Source organism: Mastigoproctus giganteus, chromosome 14, assembly GCF_048544385.1.
Source record: "Mastigoproctus giganteus isolate SK-2022 chromosome 14, ASM4854438v1, whole genome shotgun sequence".
NCBI lineage: Eukaryota > Metazoa > Arthropoda > Arachnida > Uropygi > Thelyphonidae > Mastigoproctus > Mastigoproctus giganteus.
Genome location: NC_143588.1, coordinates 65,975,505 through 65,990,157, shown reverse-complemented (window position 1 = coordinate 65,990,157; position 14,653 = coordinate 65,975,505). Strand labels below are relative to the sequence as shown.

Sequence of the window (14,653 nt, the reverse complement as noted above, 5' to 3'; positions counted from 1 at the left end):
GCACCAGGATCTAGATAACTCAACGTCAATTTTTTATTCTTTAAAAACCACTCGTAAGCTGAACCCTAACTTAAAAGCACTGGTTTGGGGGGGGGGGGGAAGCTTATATTCAAGCAGACAGTGTATAATTAAGTACAGCTAACCCCTGTAGAACACTGCACTTCTACAACATGGTTTCTCTCTAACAAGATTGATAAATTGCAGCAATTCTTGCACAACACGGTACTCGGTTTCGCTCTAACACAGAGAATTGTCGCAAACTTGCATAACATGGTATTTTTGAGCTTCTGTATGTGGAAAACTTTGCTATTATGTTGGATGTAATTTTTCAACATTTTCATTCTTTTTTGTGAATCCCCATTGTTGACATGCTAGTTATGGCAAAAAAAAAAAAAAAAATACTGGGAAATCCCTGTAGTTATTCTGTTGGGAAATCCTCATGTTAGGTTCTGTGCTATCGAACCTGTGCTTGTTCGAAGTCATAAAAGATTGTGACTTCGAAGTGTGCAATTCGTGACTTTTAAGGTTTTTGTAAGGTTATTTTAATTTTTATTTGATTGTTTATAAATTTTTCCAGGTATGTATTACTAAAATTTGTTCTTGAGAACCGTATTGGAATAATTTCTTTGTTGTGAATTAAATTCCATTCCTAAATTATGCCTATGGAAAGTAAAAAAGTACTGCTCAAAAGAAACTTTATTTCTCTAGAATCAAAAGATACAAATTTTGGATAGTCTTAAAAAAAGGGGGAAAGGTATCATATGTTGCAAAATTTAAATTTAAATGAAACAACAATCTAGACCAAAAAAGAAAAACGAACAGAAAATTATAACTGCTGTTACAGCAGGAGCTTTCATTTCCGCAAATATGACAGCTCGTTCCCAAGCACCAATAATTGAGAAAATGGAAAAAGCACTCAGTATTTGGATTGAATAGCAGTACAAAAAGGATCCCGTTAGACAAAAATGTAATTAAACAAAAAGGATCCTGTTAGACAATGTAATTAAACAAAAAAGCACCAAAAATGTGTAACCATTTAAAAGAAAATGGAGAAAGAATCTTCTGTTAACCAGGAGTTTGTTGCAAGTAAAGGTTTGAGCGATTTAAAAACCGCTTCTCATTACACAACATAAGAATTTAAGGGGAAAGTGTGCATCGGCTGATAATGAAGCTGCCAAGAAGTATGCAGAGGAATTTCAAAAAATTATTGAAGAGCATGGATACTCACCACATCAAGTTTTCAATGCCGATGAGACAGGTCTTTGGTGGAAAAACAAATGCCTAACAGAAAATTTATTTCAAAAAAATAGAAAACTACACCAGGAGATTACACGATAAAATCTATGCTAGTTTATAGATCCTCTAATCCTTGGGCAATGAAAGGTGTAAATAAAAATGAGTTACATTAGAAAGCAAATAAAAAAGCTTGGGTAACTGCCTATTTATTTAAAGAATGATTTCTAAATTTTTTTGTGCCAGCTGCGGAAAGCTATTTAAAGCAGAAAAATCCAGATTTCAAAGTTTTATTACTATTGGATAATGGTGCCAGGCCATCCAAAAGATTTAAGTCATTCAAATGTTGAAGTAATGTTTCTACCACCTAATACAACTTTTCTTTAATTCAGCCATTAGATCAAGAAATTAGATCTACCTTTAAAACTCATCACATCTGAAAATCGTTGCAATGAATTTTGGAAAAAATTGATTCCGAATCTACTGAAGTGATGGAGGCATGGAAACATTTTTCAATTGAGGACTATTGGAATTATAGCTTTATTGCTCAAAGGAGTAAAACTGTCAACATTAAACGTGTGTTGGAAAAATGTATAGCCAGAGTCTGTTCATTCAAGAAATATGGTTGAACTGGCAGAAAATGGAATCGGTGCAATAGTAGAACTTGCTAAGTCAGTAGGAGGGGAAGGTTTGGTGATATGACTACTGAAGATGTTCAATAATTACTGGTAGAAAAAGAGGCTTACAAAGTGGATTTGGTGGAAATAGCATCGGAGGTAAATCAAATCAATTCAGAGGATGATAGTGCAGATGAACATTCTGAAGTTACAAATTTTACACTAAAAAGCATATGGGAAGGCATAAACTTAGCCGAACAATTAGAATCTTTTATTTTTTGAATGCAGATCCTTCGACTGAAAGGAGTACAAAAGTTCAAAAGGGAGCTTCAAATATGCTTAGCTACAACCATGAAATTTACAAAGATCTATCAAGCAAAAGAAAACAAACCCAGATTACTGATTTTTTTTTTTTAAAGAGACAGAAGACACACAAAATCTAGATGCTGCAGAAGAAAGTTCAGTAGGTGAAGATATTCTGCAACAAAGAAAACGTTCTCATTTGATTGTGCTTAGCAGCAATGGAGAGGAAGAAAATTAAATGAATATAAATTATCTGATATATATGTATCACAGTTTGTAATATGGTTGTTCAGTTATTACTATTTTTAATAAAAATTAATAAGTTTCGACAGTTATAAAAAATCGTGTATTTTTGTTAGCTTTTGGAACATAAAACCCTCCCTTTTTGTACTGGTTCTTAGTCCCATAATGGATCTGATGTAAATTTCCTCACATTTGTGTCATAAATATGTAATATAGGAAACTATTAGTAATGATGTATTACTTAGCACAGCTCATGAACTGGTAACATAACATGGGTAGTGCTAAGGTGAGGTGCACATAATATGAGCCACTGTAAGATGAGGTTGACTGTCCCATATCTTGGAATACATTAAAAGATATTCCATGGGACCAATGACAGGTATGGTATAAAAACTTAGTTTAAATTAGTCCCTTCTCTGAAGACATTGCTCTTAACTTCTTTGATCCCTCTAACAACATAGCTGCCATTCCCTGTGTCCCATACAAGTGCCAAGTCTCTCAGATATTGCTTGTGGGGTCATGATCTTGGGAGGACACACAAAACTGAGTTGTGCCTACATCAACAAGGCCATTACACATCCTTCTTAAATCAGATTTCCATCATATCTAAAGATACCAGTTTCTTTATTAGCAAATTCAAAGAGATTTTTTTATTGTTGGTAACAAATTCATTAATCCTCAAAAATACAGATCACAGGTCAACCCATTCTGGCTTAATACCTTTGGAAAAAGCCTTTTATACATCATCCATTCATGACAAGCAGGAGCAGAGTAGATATTTCTCTGTATGATTTCCTAATGGTTCCTGTTCTTTTTCCATCCTCCAAATCATCCAAGCAGTCATCTACATCATTCTCAATTGATATGGCCAGTATTCAACATCCTCATTTGGAACCTGGGCACAGGTGCCCTACCAGGTTCTCAATCAGGTTGCATAGAAAAACATAGTAAACCACACACACACACACACAAAAAAAGAAAAATGTAATGGATCTGATGTAAATTCAACATCTCTCCAATTCTTACAGTATTGAGACTGATAATTTTCTATTTCCAATAAATTAAGGATAAATGGGCAGTTGGTTATTTATTTTTAATTAAAAAAAAAAAAAAAATTGACAGAGTAACTTTTGCTTATTTCTTATAAAAGTTTAAATCAATTTGAGATATTCATTTTGATAAACTTAATACACGTGTAACACCTTTAAAATTTTATTTAGTATTGTTTAACAAATATTATACAGATTGTAATTTGGTCATTAAGAACTATTCAAATTAATTTGACAGTTCCTAATTTGATTGTTGCTATTAGCATTTCTCTCTCTCCCACCTTTAATAGCTTTGCATTTTGACAAATATTTTCTAGAATTAAATTCTTAATTGTAATTTAAGAATTCATTCATTTGGACTTTTCTTCCCCTCCTGATATAGGGAGCAACTTCAGGTATTACCTGTAATGACCATATCAATTTCAGATATTTGTATTGGTAAGCTATTGTATAAAGTCTTACCTCAAAATTAATACTGGTTCTAATTGAGGAGCATTAATCACTTCCCAATTATACTGTAGGTATAATTATTATTACTGTTGTTTGTTTACTCTCAATCAATATCATCATCAATATTATATCTATAAAAAAACAGTCCCTTTGTGGAATTGATTCTTGCGCTACTTCTACTGGGATATGCAGTGACAAGGGAGGGGAGGAGATTAGAAAGTCTGCTGAGGGAAAACCCACACACAACCAACAATTATATTGGGCTTTGTTAAAAATGTATACAATGCTCACAGAAAAGAAATGATGGGGGGGGGTATGCTTTCAGTTAAGAAGCATTTAGATTCTAACACAATACAACCAGTAGACATGTGCTACCAGTGTTACAGGCCGAATGACCATGACGAATATAGTCAACTGCACGGACAAATATAGTAGGCTACAAAAATCTGACTGTCTTTTTGTGTGGATTTTAAATTTCTAAATATTGATTGAAACTCATGGATTGGCTACTCACTCAGTAGCTACACGTTTCTGGACATACTAGATGACTGTTTTCCATATCAACATATTAGAGAAGCTACAACAAAAAGCAATATTCTTGATCTGATTAGTAATGCATGATTTATCATGTATTAAGAATCTTCAAGTAAAGGAACCATTAATCAGTAGTGATCGTAATGTGTTGATGTGGGATTCATTCAAAGAAATAACTGTTAAGGGTAAATGGAAGGGATTTTGTTTTACAAAGGCATTTGTATTTTATAATGAGCTCAGACATTTTTCAAGCCCTTTTTCAGTGGGTTCAACTAATGTTAAAAAATGCCAAATGGGAATGTTTATGGAGGTAATCATAGAGGCTACTAAGCTCTGTATATTAGCTAAGAGATATTTTTAGACCAAAGGAGATGTTATATGAAGCGATGAGTTTAGTGGCAGAGAAGAAATGTGCATGGGATGATTATAAATTGTCAGGAGAAACAGAGTCGTACAATACAGATTCATCTGTAATCAAGGTGAGGGGGATTAGATATGCAAGTCAGATTATGAGATATCTTTGGTAAAGAGTACAAAGAAAAGAAGAAGAGAATTCTTTGCTCATGTTAAAATTAGAAGGAAAGGGATGAATCACATTAGTCCACTTGATATGAATGACGTAACTTGGGAATAGCCAACCTACTACATGCATGCCACTTGTGGCAAGCACAGCTATTCTCAGTGGCACACTCCCTGATCACAAAAAAAAAAAAATAATAATAACAATTTGGAAGAGGTATATATATATAAAAAAAAATTCAGAATCCACTCCTATGTGGCATGTAACACATTTTCAACATGTGACATGTTGAAGGAAAACTTTGGCAACCACTGTCGTGGCTATCAATGATCCGATACAGGCTACTAGGAAACTGAATAAACATTTTGAATATATATTCACACACAAAGAAGTTCAGCAATGGAAATCACAGATGTCTATCCAAATGTTGATTGAAAGTTGAATGATTTTATGATGACTGAAAGAGGGCCTGAAGAGAAATTGGCTAAATAACGAGAATGGGAAAACAAACTGTGCTGTAACAAAGTCTGTAGCACGCCAGAGCAGCTACACATAGAATGCATCAGCAAGCAGCTCATCAGGAGTTGTTTGTTAGTATCACGTACTCAGTGACATCTGCTTGTAAATTCTGCCATATCATGCGACCTTGTCAATTATGGTATTGCCACATGGATGGGTGGGTTCCCCCACCCATATTCTTTCATGTACTGTATATTTTTTTTTTGCAATGCTTTGCTTTTGTTTTTTTTGGCTTACGTTACAGAAATTTAATTAAGTGTACTAAATAATAAAAAAAATTACACAGTTACTACTCAATTTAAAATGCATTTAAATCCAATTTTCACATCTAAAAAAAATAATAAATAAATAAAATACAGAACAAAAACAATTAGCAGAAAATAACAAAAATCAATTGAAAAAAAGATTTTTAATTTGTAAAAGAAACTAAATGAAAAATTAAAACATGAATGGAAACCAGAGAAATGACACATCAAAAGGGACTTCTATGTTATATTTGGCCTATGATGTTCTGAAAAGAATCACCTAAACTGCTTCCATACTTTTGCCTCCAGAAGTATTACTTGATGTGGCCCTGAATCAATCTTTATGAACTGCCATTTCTTTCCTGTTATATTTTCAATTTGCTTGTAGGATGGCCATTCATTTGATATTGTAGCGATCCTTTCGTTATTTTCTGGCTTTTCAGTTTTTTATGAATCTCAAGTATGAAAATTTTGATTCCTTTCATATACACCAAAAAGCCACTTATTTTTATTGGCTAGGTTGCATCCTTTGTTGTATTTTGGTTTTACGAGCACAATTTTGTCTATTTCTATAGTCTTGCCAATCCCTCCTAACTGAATCAGCTCTGTGAATTTTTAAGTATATATATCTCCTGTAAATGTTCACAACATTTCACATAGATGTTGTTAGTTATTCCGACATGGAATACTGTTGAAGTTGCTGAGTTTGTACAGAGCAAAAGTAATTCTTGTGGATTAATTTTTTTAAAATCAGTTGGCTTTTTAAAGTAACTGTCCTTTAACATTTATAATACAGCATTTTCTACACTGCCAATTCTAACCTGACCAGTGCCTCTTGATTCTACTTAATTTAATATTAATTCCTTCTTGCCAGATTCTTTTCTGTGAAAAAGTCACACCTTTTCCATTTGTACAAACCAACTACAAATTAAAAAGATTCATATTTATATTTTTCAAATTCAAATTTGTGCCACTAACAAATAAATAAAAAAAAAATATAGGTGTTGGAATCCAGCTTGGCAAAGCAGAGAAAAAGAGCAGTGACCATTTAATCATAGTTGTACTGTAAGATTAGTTCAAAATAAGATAGGGTTGGTGAAGGGTTGTTCATTCCATTCTAATTTTTCAATTAGGTGAACACAGACTGAACCTAGAAGTAGCTTTTTTGAATATAATTGTCTTCGTTAAAAAAAAAAAAAAAAAAATTTTTTTTTTCACTGCCAAACTAGAAAAATGTTGGTGAATGGCTAGTAAAGCTGAATATTATGAAAACAAGGTATATGTTTCATACTTAGGTTCATTAATGAATGCGAACAATCTAATAAACTATATTATTAATTAAGTGGTTTTAATATAATAATAACTTTAATGAAAAACAATCACATAGCATCCCTCCCAAACTATATTGGATCTAGGTTCATTAAGTTATACAATATCAGCTTTTTTTTTTTTTTTTAAATAAAAAAGTTTTAAAATTTCAAAATTATAAAATAAGTAATGCTATTTGATCTTGAAATTATAAAGTTAGGAGGACTATCTTGTCCTTTCATATGTTTTTGTGTTTAACAAGGTTTACACTACTGCAATGGTGTTAATGCTCAACACCTCAAAACAAGTTTCCTCAGTACTGCACTACTTTCAAAGAAATTGCATCACCAACAGTTTAATCCAGTGGTTCTCAAACTTTTTAATGTGAAGACACACTGAATCCATTATGAAAAATTCCCGGCATCCCCAGCACCAGGGGCATGTGGAAGGGCCATGAGGGAATTTTGCTTTCAAAAATGCATGAAAAAATCATTTGGCTTTTGGTACAGGATTTTTAAGCAAAAATTTTTTTAATTTAAAAATTGGCCTCATACCACATTTTATGCACAATTTCTATATCTCTAAGAATAAGAAATTGTATCAAAAAATCTAAATTAAAGAAATAATATTTGATTGTTTTTTCATACTTATTTTAATGTTTTTAGAACAATAAGTACATTTTCTAATTTATATCCAGAAACTAAAATAATTCAAAATTAAAAAAAAAAAAAAAAAAACACAATACAAAATTATATTGAAATTTTATTAATTTTAGGCCTAAAGGCTAAGATCGGTTAAGCGAGTATGAGTGTTCGCAGCAGTGCTGTGCTGTTCCAAATACAATGTACGCGACGGATGGCTCAGCTGTTTCGTATATGTAGGTGTATGTACATAAACACTGTGATGCGGTCAGTAATTATTTCATGACGACTTCTAATTTACACAGTTGCATGAAAATCAATGACCTTTTGTAGCGATGGTCACGATGTAAGCCGATGCTAAATTTGACATTGCGGCACCCCTATAAAGAGTAAGCGGTACCCACTTTGAGAACCACTGGTTTAATCTATCATTTGTTCAAAGACATTTTGTTTCAGGATTACTGGTTCTCTTATATAGCAAGTGGTTTCTTCTTAAATAAATCACAATAACTTTTTGATGATGCAAATCATTTGCAACTGTGAAAGTAATATTTGTTCTGCTGTGAGCATTACGACCACTGCATTGAGTAGGCAGTTAAAATCCTGTTGGCTGCAGAAAGATATACCTGGAAGTTCATATAACTTAAAAGATATAACACTGTTAATAATGTAAATTAAATTATTAAATTAACACATCTATGATGTTTTATGTATTTGTTTACTTCTCAGCAATAAATATTTTTGAATATATTTTCTCAAAAATTTATAAACACATGCTATTATAAAATATGTAAAAGTAAATGAATTCCTTACTTGCACATAACAAATTCCTTGCAACACTTGATTCTCTACCTCAAAAATTTTAACTTGCCCTGAGATTCACCCTGCAAAGCAGAATGGCATTAGCTATACTAGTGAAATCAGTAAGCCACATGTTTCTTCAAAGTGACTGACAGGGATCACATAATATGGTTGAATTGACAAGTGAATGTCTATATAGGTGGAATTAAGAACTGATAGCTGATAAACTTACTGCCAATACACACTAACAAATGACTACCAAAACAGTCTATGTGCAGCCACCACAGCATGCTAGAGACTGCCACAGTGTAGTTTGTTTTCTCAGAAACTGATGCAGCTAAAAGTGAACAGGTACCTCAGGCTGATAAAATCTACCCAAAAATATATTAAAAGAAGCAGGAAAGAAATAATCAAACCTTTTAGCTATAATAATGATGGCATTCCTTGATTCAGGAGAAAAGTACCAAAGATTGATGTGTAAATGTGTTTCCTATCCACAAAACTGGTGTAAAGGGTGAAGTGACTTGTGCTAAGGAAAATAAGGGAGTCAACAGTTAAAAGAACTAACAGAGATAATCTTTGTGGGAGCGATGCTATAAGGCAATCACAGCACAGATTTATTAAATGGAGATCATAATTAGCCAATCTGATTGGCTATAAAGCTGTTACAAAGGAAATGGATGCAAAGAATAAAATTGGAGCAATGTGGCATTAGAGGGAAGTTATTAGAGAGATAGTTAAGTGGTAGGACACAAAGAATAGTTATAAATGGCCACTGCTCTTCATGAACTAATGTTATGAGTCAGATAGCTAGGTGTTGGGCCCTTACTGTTTTTAATATTTATTAATGGTACTGTGAGGTATCTCAAGTTTGACATCTGATGATAAAATGGAAGGCAGGATTTTTCTCCCTTCTTAAAACAGTGATTTTCATATTTCTAAAAATATACATTATTTGTATTGAATTCCCATTTGCATTCCTCACTATTAACACAACCAGAGAAATGGCACTGGGAACTGACTGTTGAATCACACCAATACACTAGCTCACCTGCTGATATCATAAACTTTTTAATCATAGACAATGAAAATTTAAAGCTATAATTAAAACACTTTTGCTTGTAATAGAGGTGTGCAATACATTTCACCGAAGATTATTCTCTTACCTGCCACCCCGAAGAGTTTTATGGGTAGTTGTTGTTACAACATCTGAATATTCAAATGGTGATGGAATGACTTGAGCAGCAACCAGTCCACTGATGTGAGCCATATCAGACAAAAGAACAGAATTTACTTCATCACAGATCTGGAGTAACAGAAATTATAAAAAGATGCTTATTGGTGTTGCCAGAGAAAATGACTGAAAACTAAATAAAGGTGGCAATGTAATGAATGAGATATAATAATGGCTGATTCACTGGAATTCTTTACTCTAACCCTGGCTACAATAACATTAAAAATTCTGTTTGCTTAAGATAATGTCAATATAAGTCAAATATGTATTATGTCTCAAAAGAACATATTCACAGTCTGCATGTTTTGCAGATTAAAAATCTGAAATATCTCACAAAGAAACCTTACACCACTGCTTGACACTAGTTAACTATGACAGCCTCCCCCACCACTGGAAAGGCCTCAAAGAAATTGAATCCAAGAAATGAGTGATGTGGCAATAACCACTATACTGTCACAGATTAAAAAAAATAATTTAATAGCTTTCAGGCATTAATATTAGTCATTAGTCTGTAAGCCTACTTAACAAAGTTTACCTGGAATTAATTATATTAAAATAATATTATTAAATTTGGAGTAATAAATCCCAGACTGACTGATAATGAATAATGAAGACTTGACTGATAATGATACCCAATATTTTTCAATGTGGTCCCTCCTCTATGCTACAAATAGTTAATTTGTGTACCAGCTGCAGACAAACAATGTAATAACAATCTTTATAACAATAATAGCAAATCAAAATTAACTAAATGACAACAACATGAACAAACTATATATAATTTTAATATCAGATTCTGAATGATGTCTTTTATATTATTTGTTATTATTTGGTTTTTAGGAGCATTAGCAACTAAAGCCATATTGCTCCGGGGATATGCGGTGGTCATTCCCTGACCTTTCTGCATCCTCCGTATTTGGTGGTCACAGGCTCGAACCCCGGTCTAATCAAGAAGTGTGTGCTATGAACTGCTGCTCCTGCTCACCTGGCTACGGAGGTGCCTGTCTTTTGTATGCCTTTATCTTAGTATCTCTCATACTGAAGGCCTAACAGATGGCTTTCTTTTCATATTCATAACTGGACAGTTATTTAGTGTAGCTGGATGATACCAATGGCTACATACAAAACAGCGAAAGGATTTATTAAAAAAAAGTGCATGCCTCTGATTTAAGTCTGTTACAAGAACACTGATAGTGATTAATAAAAACACAAAGTTTATTTCTAATATTAAATATTTTCATATTAGTTTAATACTGCTCCACTGGAGAATTTAATCATCTTCCAATATCATGGCAATATAGGATAGGCTTTATAGCAGTATACACTAAGATATTCCAATTTATATGAACCAAACCTGAGGCTATTTCTTAGTGCAGATATTCAACTAAATAAATAAGCAAGTTCCTAGTCTTACCAGTTTTACCCATCATTCACTTCAAATGCAGTGAGTAACTGAGAGGCCCTGAACTGCACAAAACTAATCTAAATATAAACACATGACAAATTGCAGCAATATAGATATACAAGTGGGATATCTCAAGACAGCATGTCCCACTCTCATATGTGATAGTTCTTATATGAAAAAGTGACTGCATCCCCCCATTCAGTAAACCTGCAATTTCATGGACTTTGGGAAATAATGATGGAATTCATTGAACAACCAAGCTTTTTGTCCATGTGGAACCCAGTGATGTAACTGCATTAGCCCGACAGTATTTGCCACTAGTTAAAATATTTTCGCTGCCAGGGAGCCAGGATTTTCCATGCTGGTACTTTGCACTAATGTGTCTAAAGTGTCATCTGAACCTCCAGAGAAGATACTCAAAAGATCCAGATTTTCAGTCTCTGAATACACTTTAATAAGAGTTGCCACTGTGTGAATAGGCAACAGTTTGAGCTCTTTTACTCCACACAGCTGGTCAGTGCAGTAAAATACAGCTTCACATTAATTTTTTTTTTTTTTCGTTTCATAGTGTTGGGCAAATTTATGGGCAAACAGACGTATTCTACAAAAGTGCCTCCAAAAGTGTATATCAATTGGTGGCATAAATTGTTTCTCTGGCTTGGTGAAAAATAGAAAAGTATTAATATACTTGCCTGGTTTCAACCTTCTGTCACCAGGTGTTCTTGGTGAATAAGATCCTTACTGAGCCACCCTCACATCAATTCTAAAAATGGAAGTTATGCATATAGGTAATTAATTTAGTTTAGAGGAGACTAAATTAGAGATGCTGATGGATTGATTGCCTAACACTCTGAAGAACTAACCAATGAGTATCTCTTGGAGCTTCAACAGCAAAAGAATGCTGAAGAAGGCACTGGCATTCTCTGATGATCCCCTCCTCTTCTGACACAGACAAAACAAAGCTACAGAAACCTTAGAAAGAGATTTGAAAACAATCTTAACACTAAGTCTAAATTTTCAGCAAAAAGTCTTATCAAGTGGAAACAGCTGCTATAGGAAGATAAGAAGAAATAAAAAATAAAGGTAAGGAATTTTAAATTTTCATGTTGCACACTTTTTTTTTTTTATGAAAACCTCAAACATGAGAGGTATTAGAAACTATAGTCTTTGTAACATGCATGGGATGAAGGTTGAGAAGATACTTGTTGGCATTACACTTGAATTTCTGTAGATTGTGATATTCAAGAAATATGTGTAGGATTGTTCCAGAAAACAGAAGTTGAATGAATAAATGAGGAAGAAGAAAAGTTGGTTCTGTGAGTTTGAAGTTGGATAATAAAAAGGATGTTGACTGGTTGAAGCACATATTTGGACTGCTTTGAAAGAGAGAGCAGGAATTACAGAAGCCAATTCAGAAGAACAATGCCCATAGAAGTATCTATAAAAAAGGCATGCAACTGAAACAAAATACCTATGAGACAGAGAGTACAGCAACTTCGTTAGAGATGAGTCATTAATTAACCTAACTGCCCTTTTTTTGAATGGAATCTAGAAGCCTGAGAGGTTTTGGGGGGCACCACCCCAGATGTGGGAACAACATTCCACGGCAAGGCAGATTTCTAATTTGTACAGAATGAACTGCTGTTCTGAAGAAAAGTAATGCCGAGAGCAAAAGAGAAAACCCAATTTTTTATATGCAGAGGAAGCAATACTTGCTATGTGTTTATGCCAAGAGAGATCAGGGTAATCCCCAGTAGAGATGAGATATATGGGTCTTGACTAGAAATCAGTGTCATCCAAGATAAGCATAGTAGAAAAAGAATTCTTTTTGCAAGATATAAGACAGCACTGATTTTTAGAAGGATTGAAATTATCATTGCTCCACTGGAGAATTACCTGGAGATCAGCATTCAAGGAATTGGTAGTGGATATTCGAGAAGTTGAAGCTGCTTGAGTAGGGCAAAGTTTCTCAAACCAGAAGGTGGAATGTAATGTGCTATCCACCAGAAAAACTATGGATAGGATTTCCAGTCAATGGAAGAAGGTCATTAATACATAAGAGGAAAACAGTGGGAGAAAGAACTGAACCTTGGGTAACACCAGCATTAGTGGAGCAGTTGGAAGACAGAAGGCCATCTACCATCGCTCACAGTGAGAATACTGGATACCCAATTACAAAAAACAGTTAGCAACCAAAAGGTGAATGCTTATTTAGTTTAACCCTCACTTCATTTTGTCAGTTCTATTTACAGATGAGATGCAGTTTACCAGGGACAGCATCATTAATTTTCATTTCGTTATTTTCGTTTTTTTTTTAAGGAGCATTAGCAACTAAGGCCATATTGCTCCGGGAATATGCGGTGGTCATTCCTGAACTTTCCGCATCCTCCGTATTTGGTGGTGACGGGCTCAAACCCCGGTCTAATCAAGAAGCGTGTGCTATGCACTGCTGCTCCTTCCCACCTGGCTACGGAGGCGCCTATTAATTTTCATAATGAACATCCTATGGACAGACGAAAAATCCTCATGGGATCATTTGATCTCGGCATCACCAATGTTTGGGGTTTGGATGTATCACTGGTGACCATTTGATTTGACCTCACATATTCCACAAATACTTGATGGAAACATCCAGAGCTTTTTTTTTTGAAAAACAATCTGCCTACACTGCTCAAAGATGTACAATTACAGATGAACAATAGGGCTCCTTAATATTTCAGCATTACCTCTTGTGAGATGCTCAACACTCATTTGTTATCCTAGCCAATAGCTAGGTCAAGATGGGCTAACTGCATGGCCTCCACACTCACCATATTTGCATCTCTACAGATTTTTACTGTTGGGGAGCATCTAAAACTTCTATGTTCAATTTCAATTAACAAAAAATTTCTTTAAGATGTGTGATGCCTATATCTCTGTTCAAGGAAAACATTTTTGAACATCTGTTTGTTCAAAGCCACTTTCAAATCTTTACAACAGCCCTTTTTCAGGACTGACACTAAGAGTAACAAACACATCTGTAATTTGGCAAAGAATCATTTCCAGACCTATATTCACATAAATGTTGTCTTATCATTTTGGTGAGTAGAATTTGCTCCATAATTTTGGCCAGATTTTTCAGAATCAGCTGTATCCTAGACGTCAGCAGTTTGGAGTCTACTGAAGACTACTCTAAGGTATACATATTCAGCTATATATATATTCAGCAAGGTGGGCTTGCTGAATATATATAGCTTATTAGTGTGATATGCTAAATATTCATCCATACATTTAATATGAAAAAATGATTTTCTTGATATTCATTATTTCTAAAGTAGTACTAAATTATAGAAATATTTTTAAACTCTTACCTCTCGAAATCTTTTATAGTCTAAAAGGCGAGAATATGCACTAGTTCCGGCAATGATAACTTTAGGTCGGAATAGCCTTGCCATTTGTTGAAGTTTATCATAATCTATAAAACCTGTTTCTGGCTATAATGAAATGAAAGATCATTTATTTTAAGGAAATGCATTATTATTACAATTATCATCATCTGGTTGTTTGTGATG

The 14,653-nt window shown here is 33.8% G+C and overlaps 1 protein-coding gene across 1 annotated transcript in view; it reads right to left on the bottom strand.

Moving 5' to 3' along the window:
* Positions 1–14,653, bottom strand: part of LOC150075187 (serine hydroxymethyltransferase, mitochondrial-like) — a 140,339-nt gene that overhangs the window by 40,378 nt on the left and 85,308 nt on the right. The window contains exons 6-7 of the mRNA XM_090389091.1: positions 14,453–14,575; positions 9,630–9,769 (exon numbers count right to left, since the gene is read on the bottom strand). Of these exons, the coding sequence (XP_090245217.1) occupies positions 9,630–9,769; positions 14,453–14,575 (263 nt within the window). The remainder of the gene's footprint in view (positions 1–9,629; positions 9,770–14,452; positions 14,576–14,653) is intronic.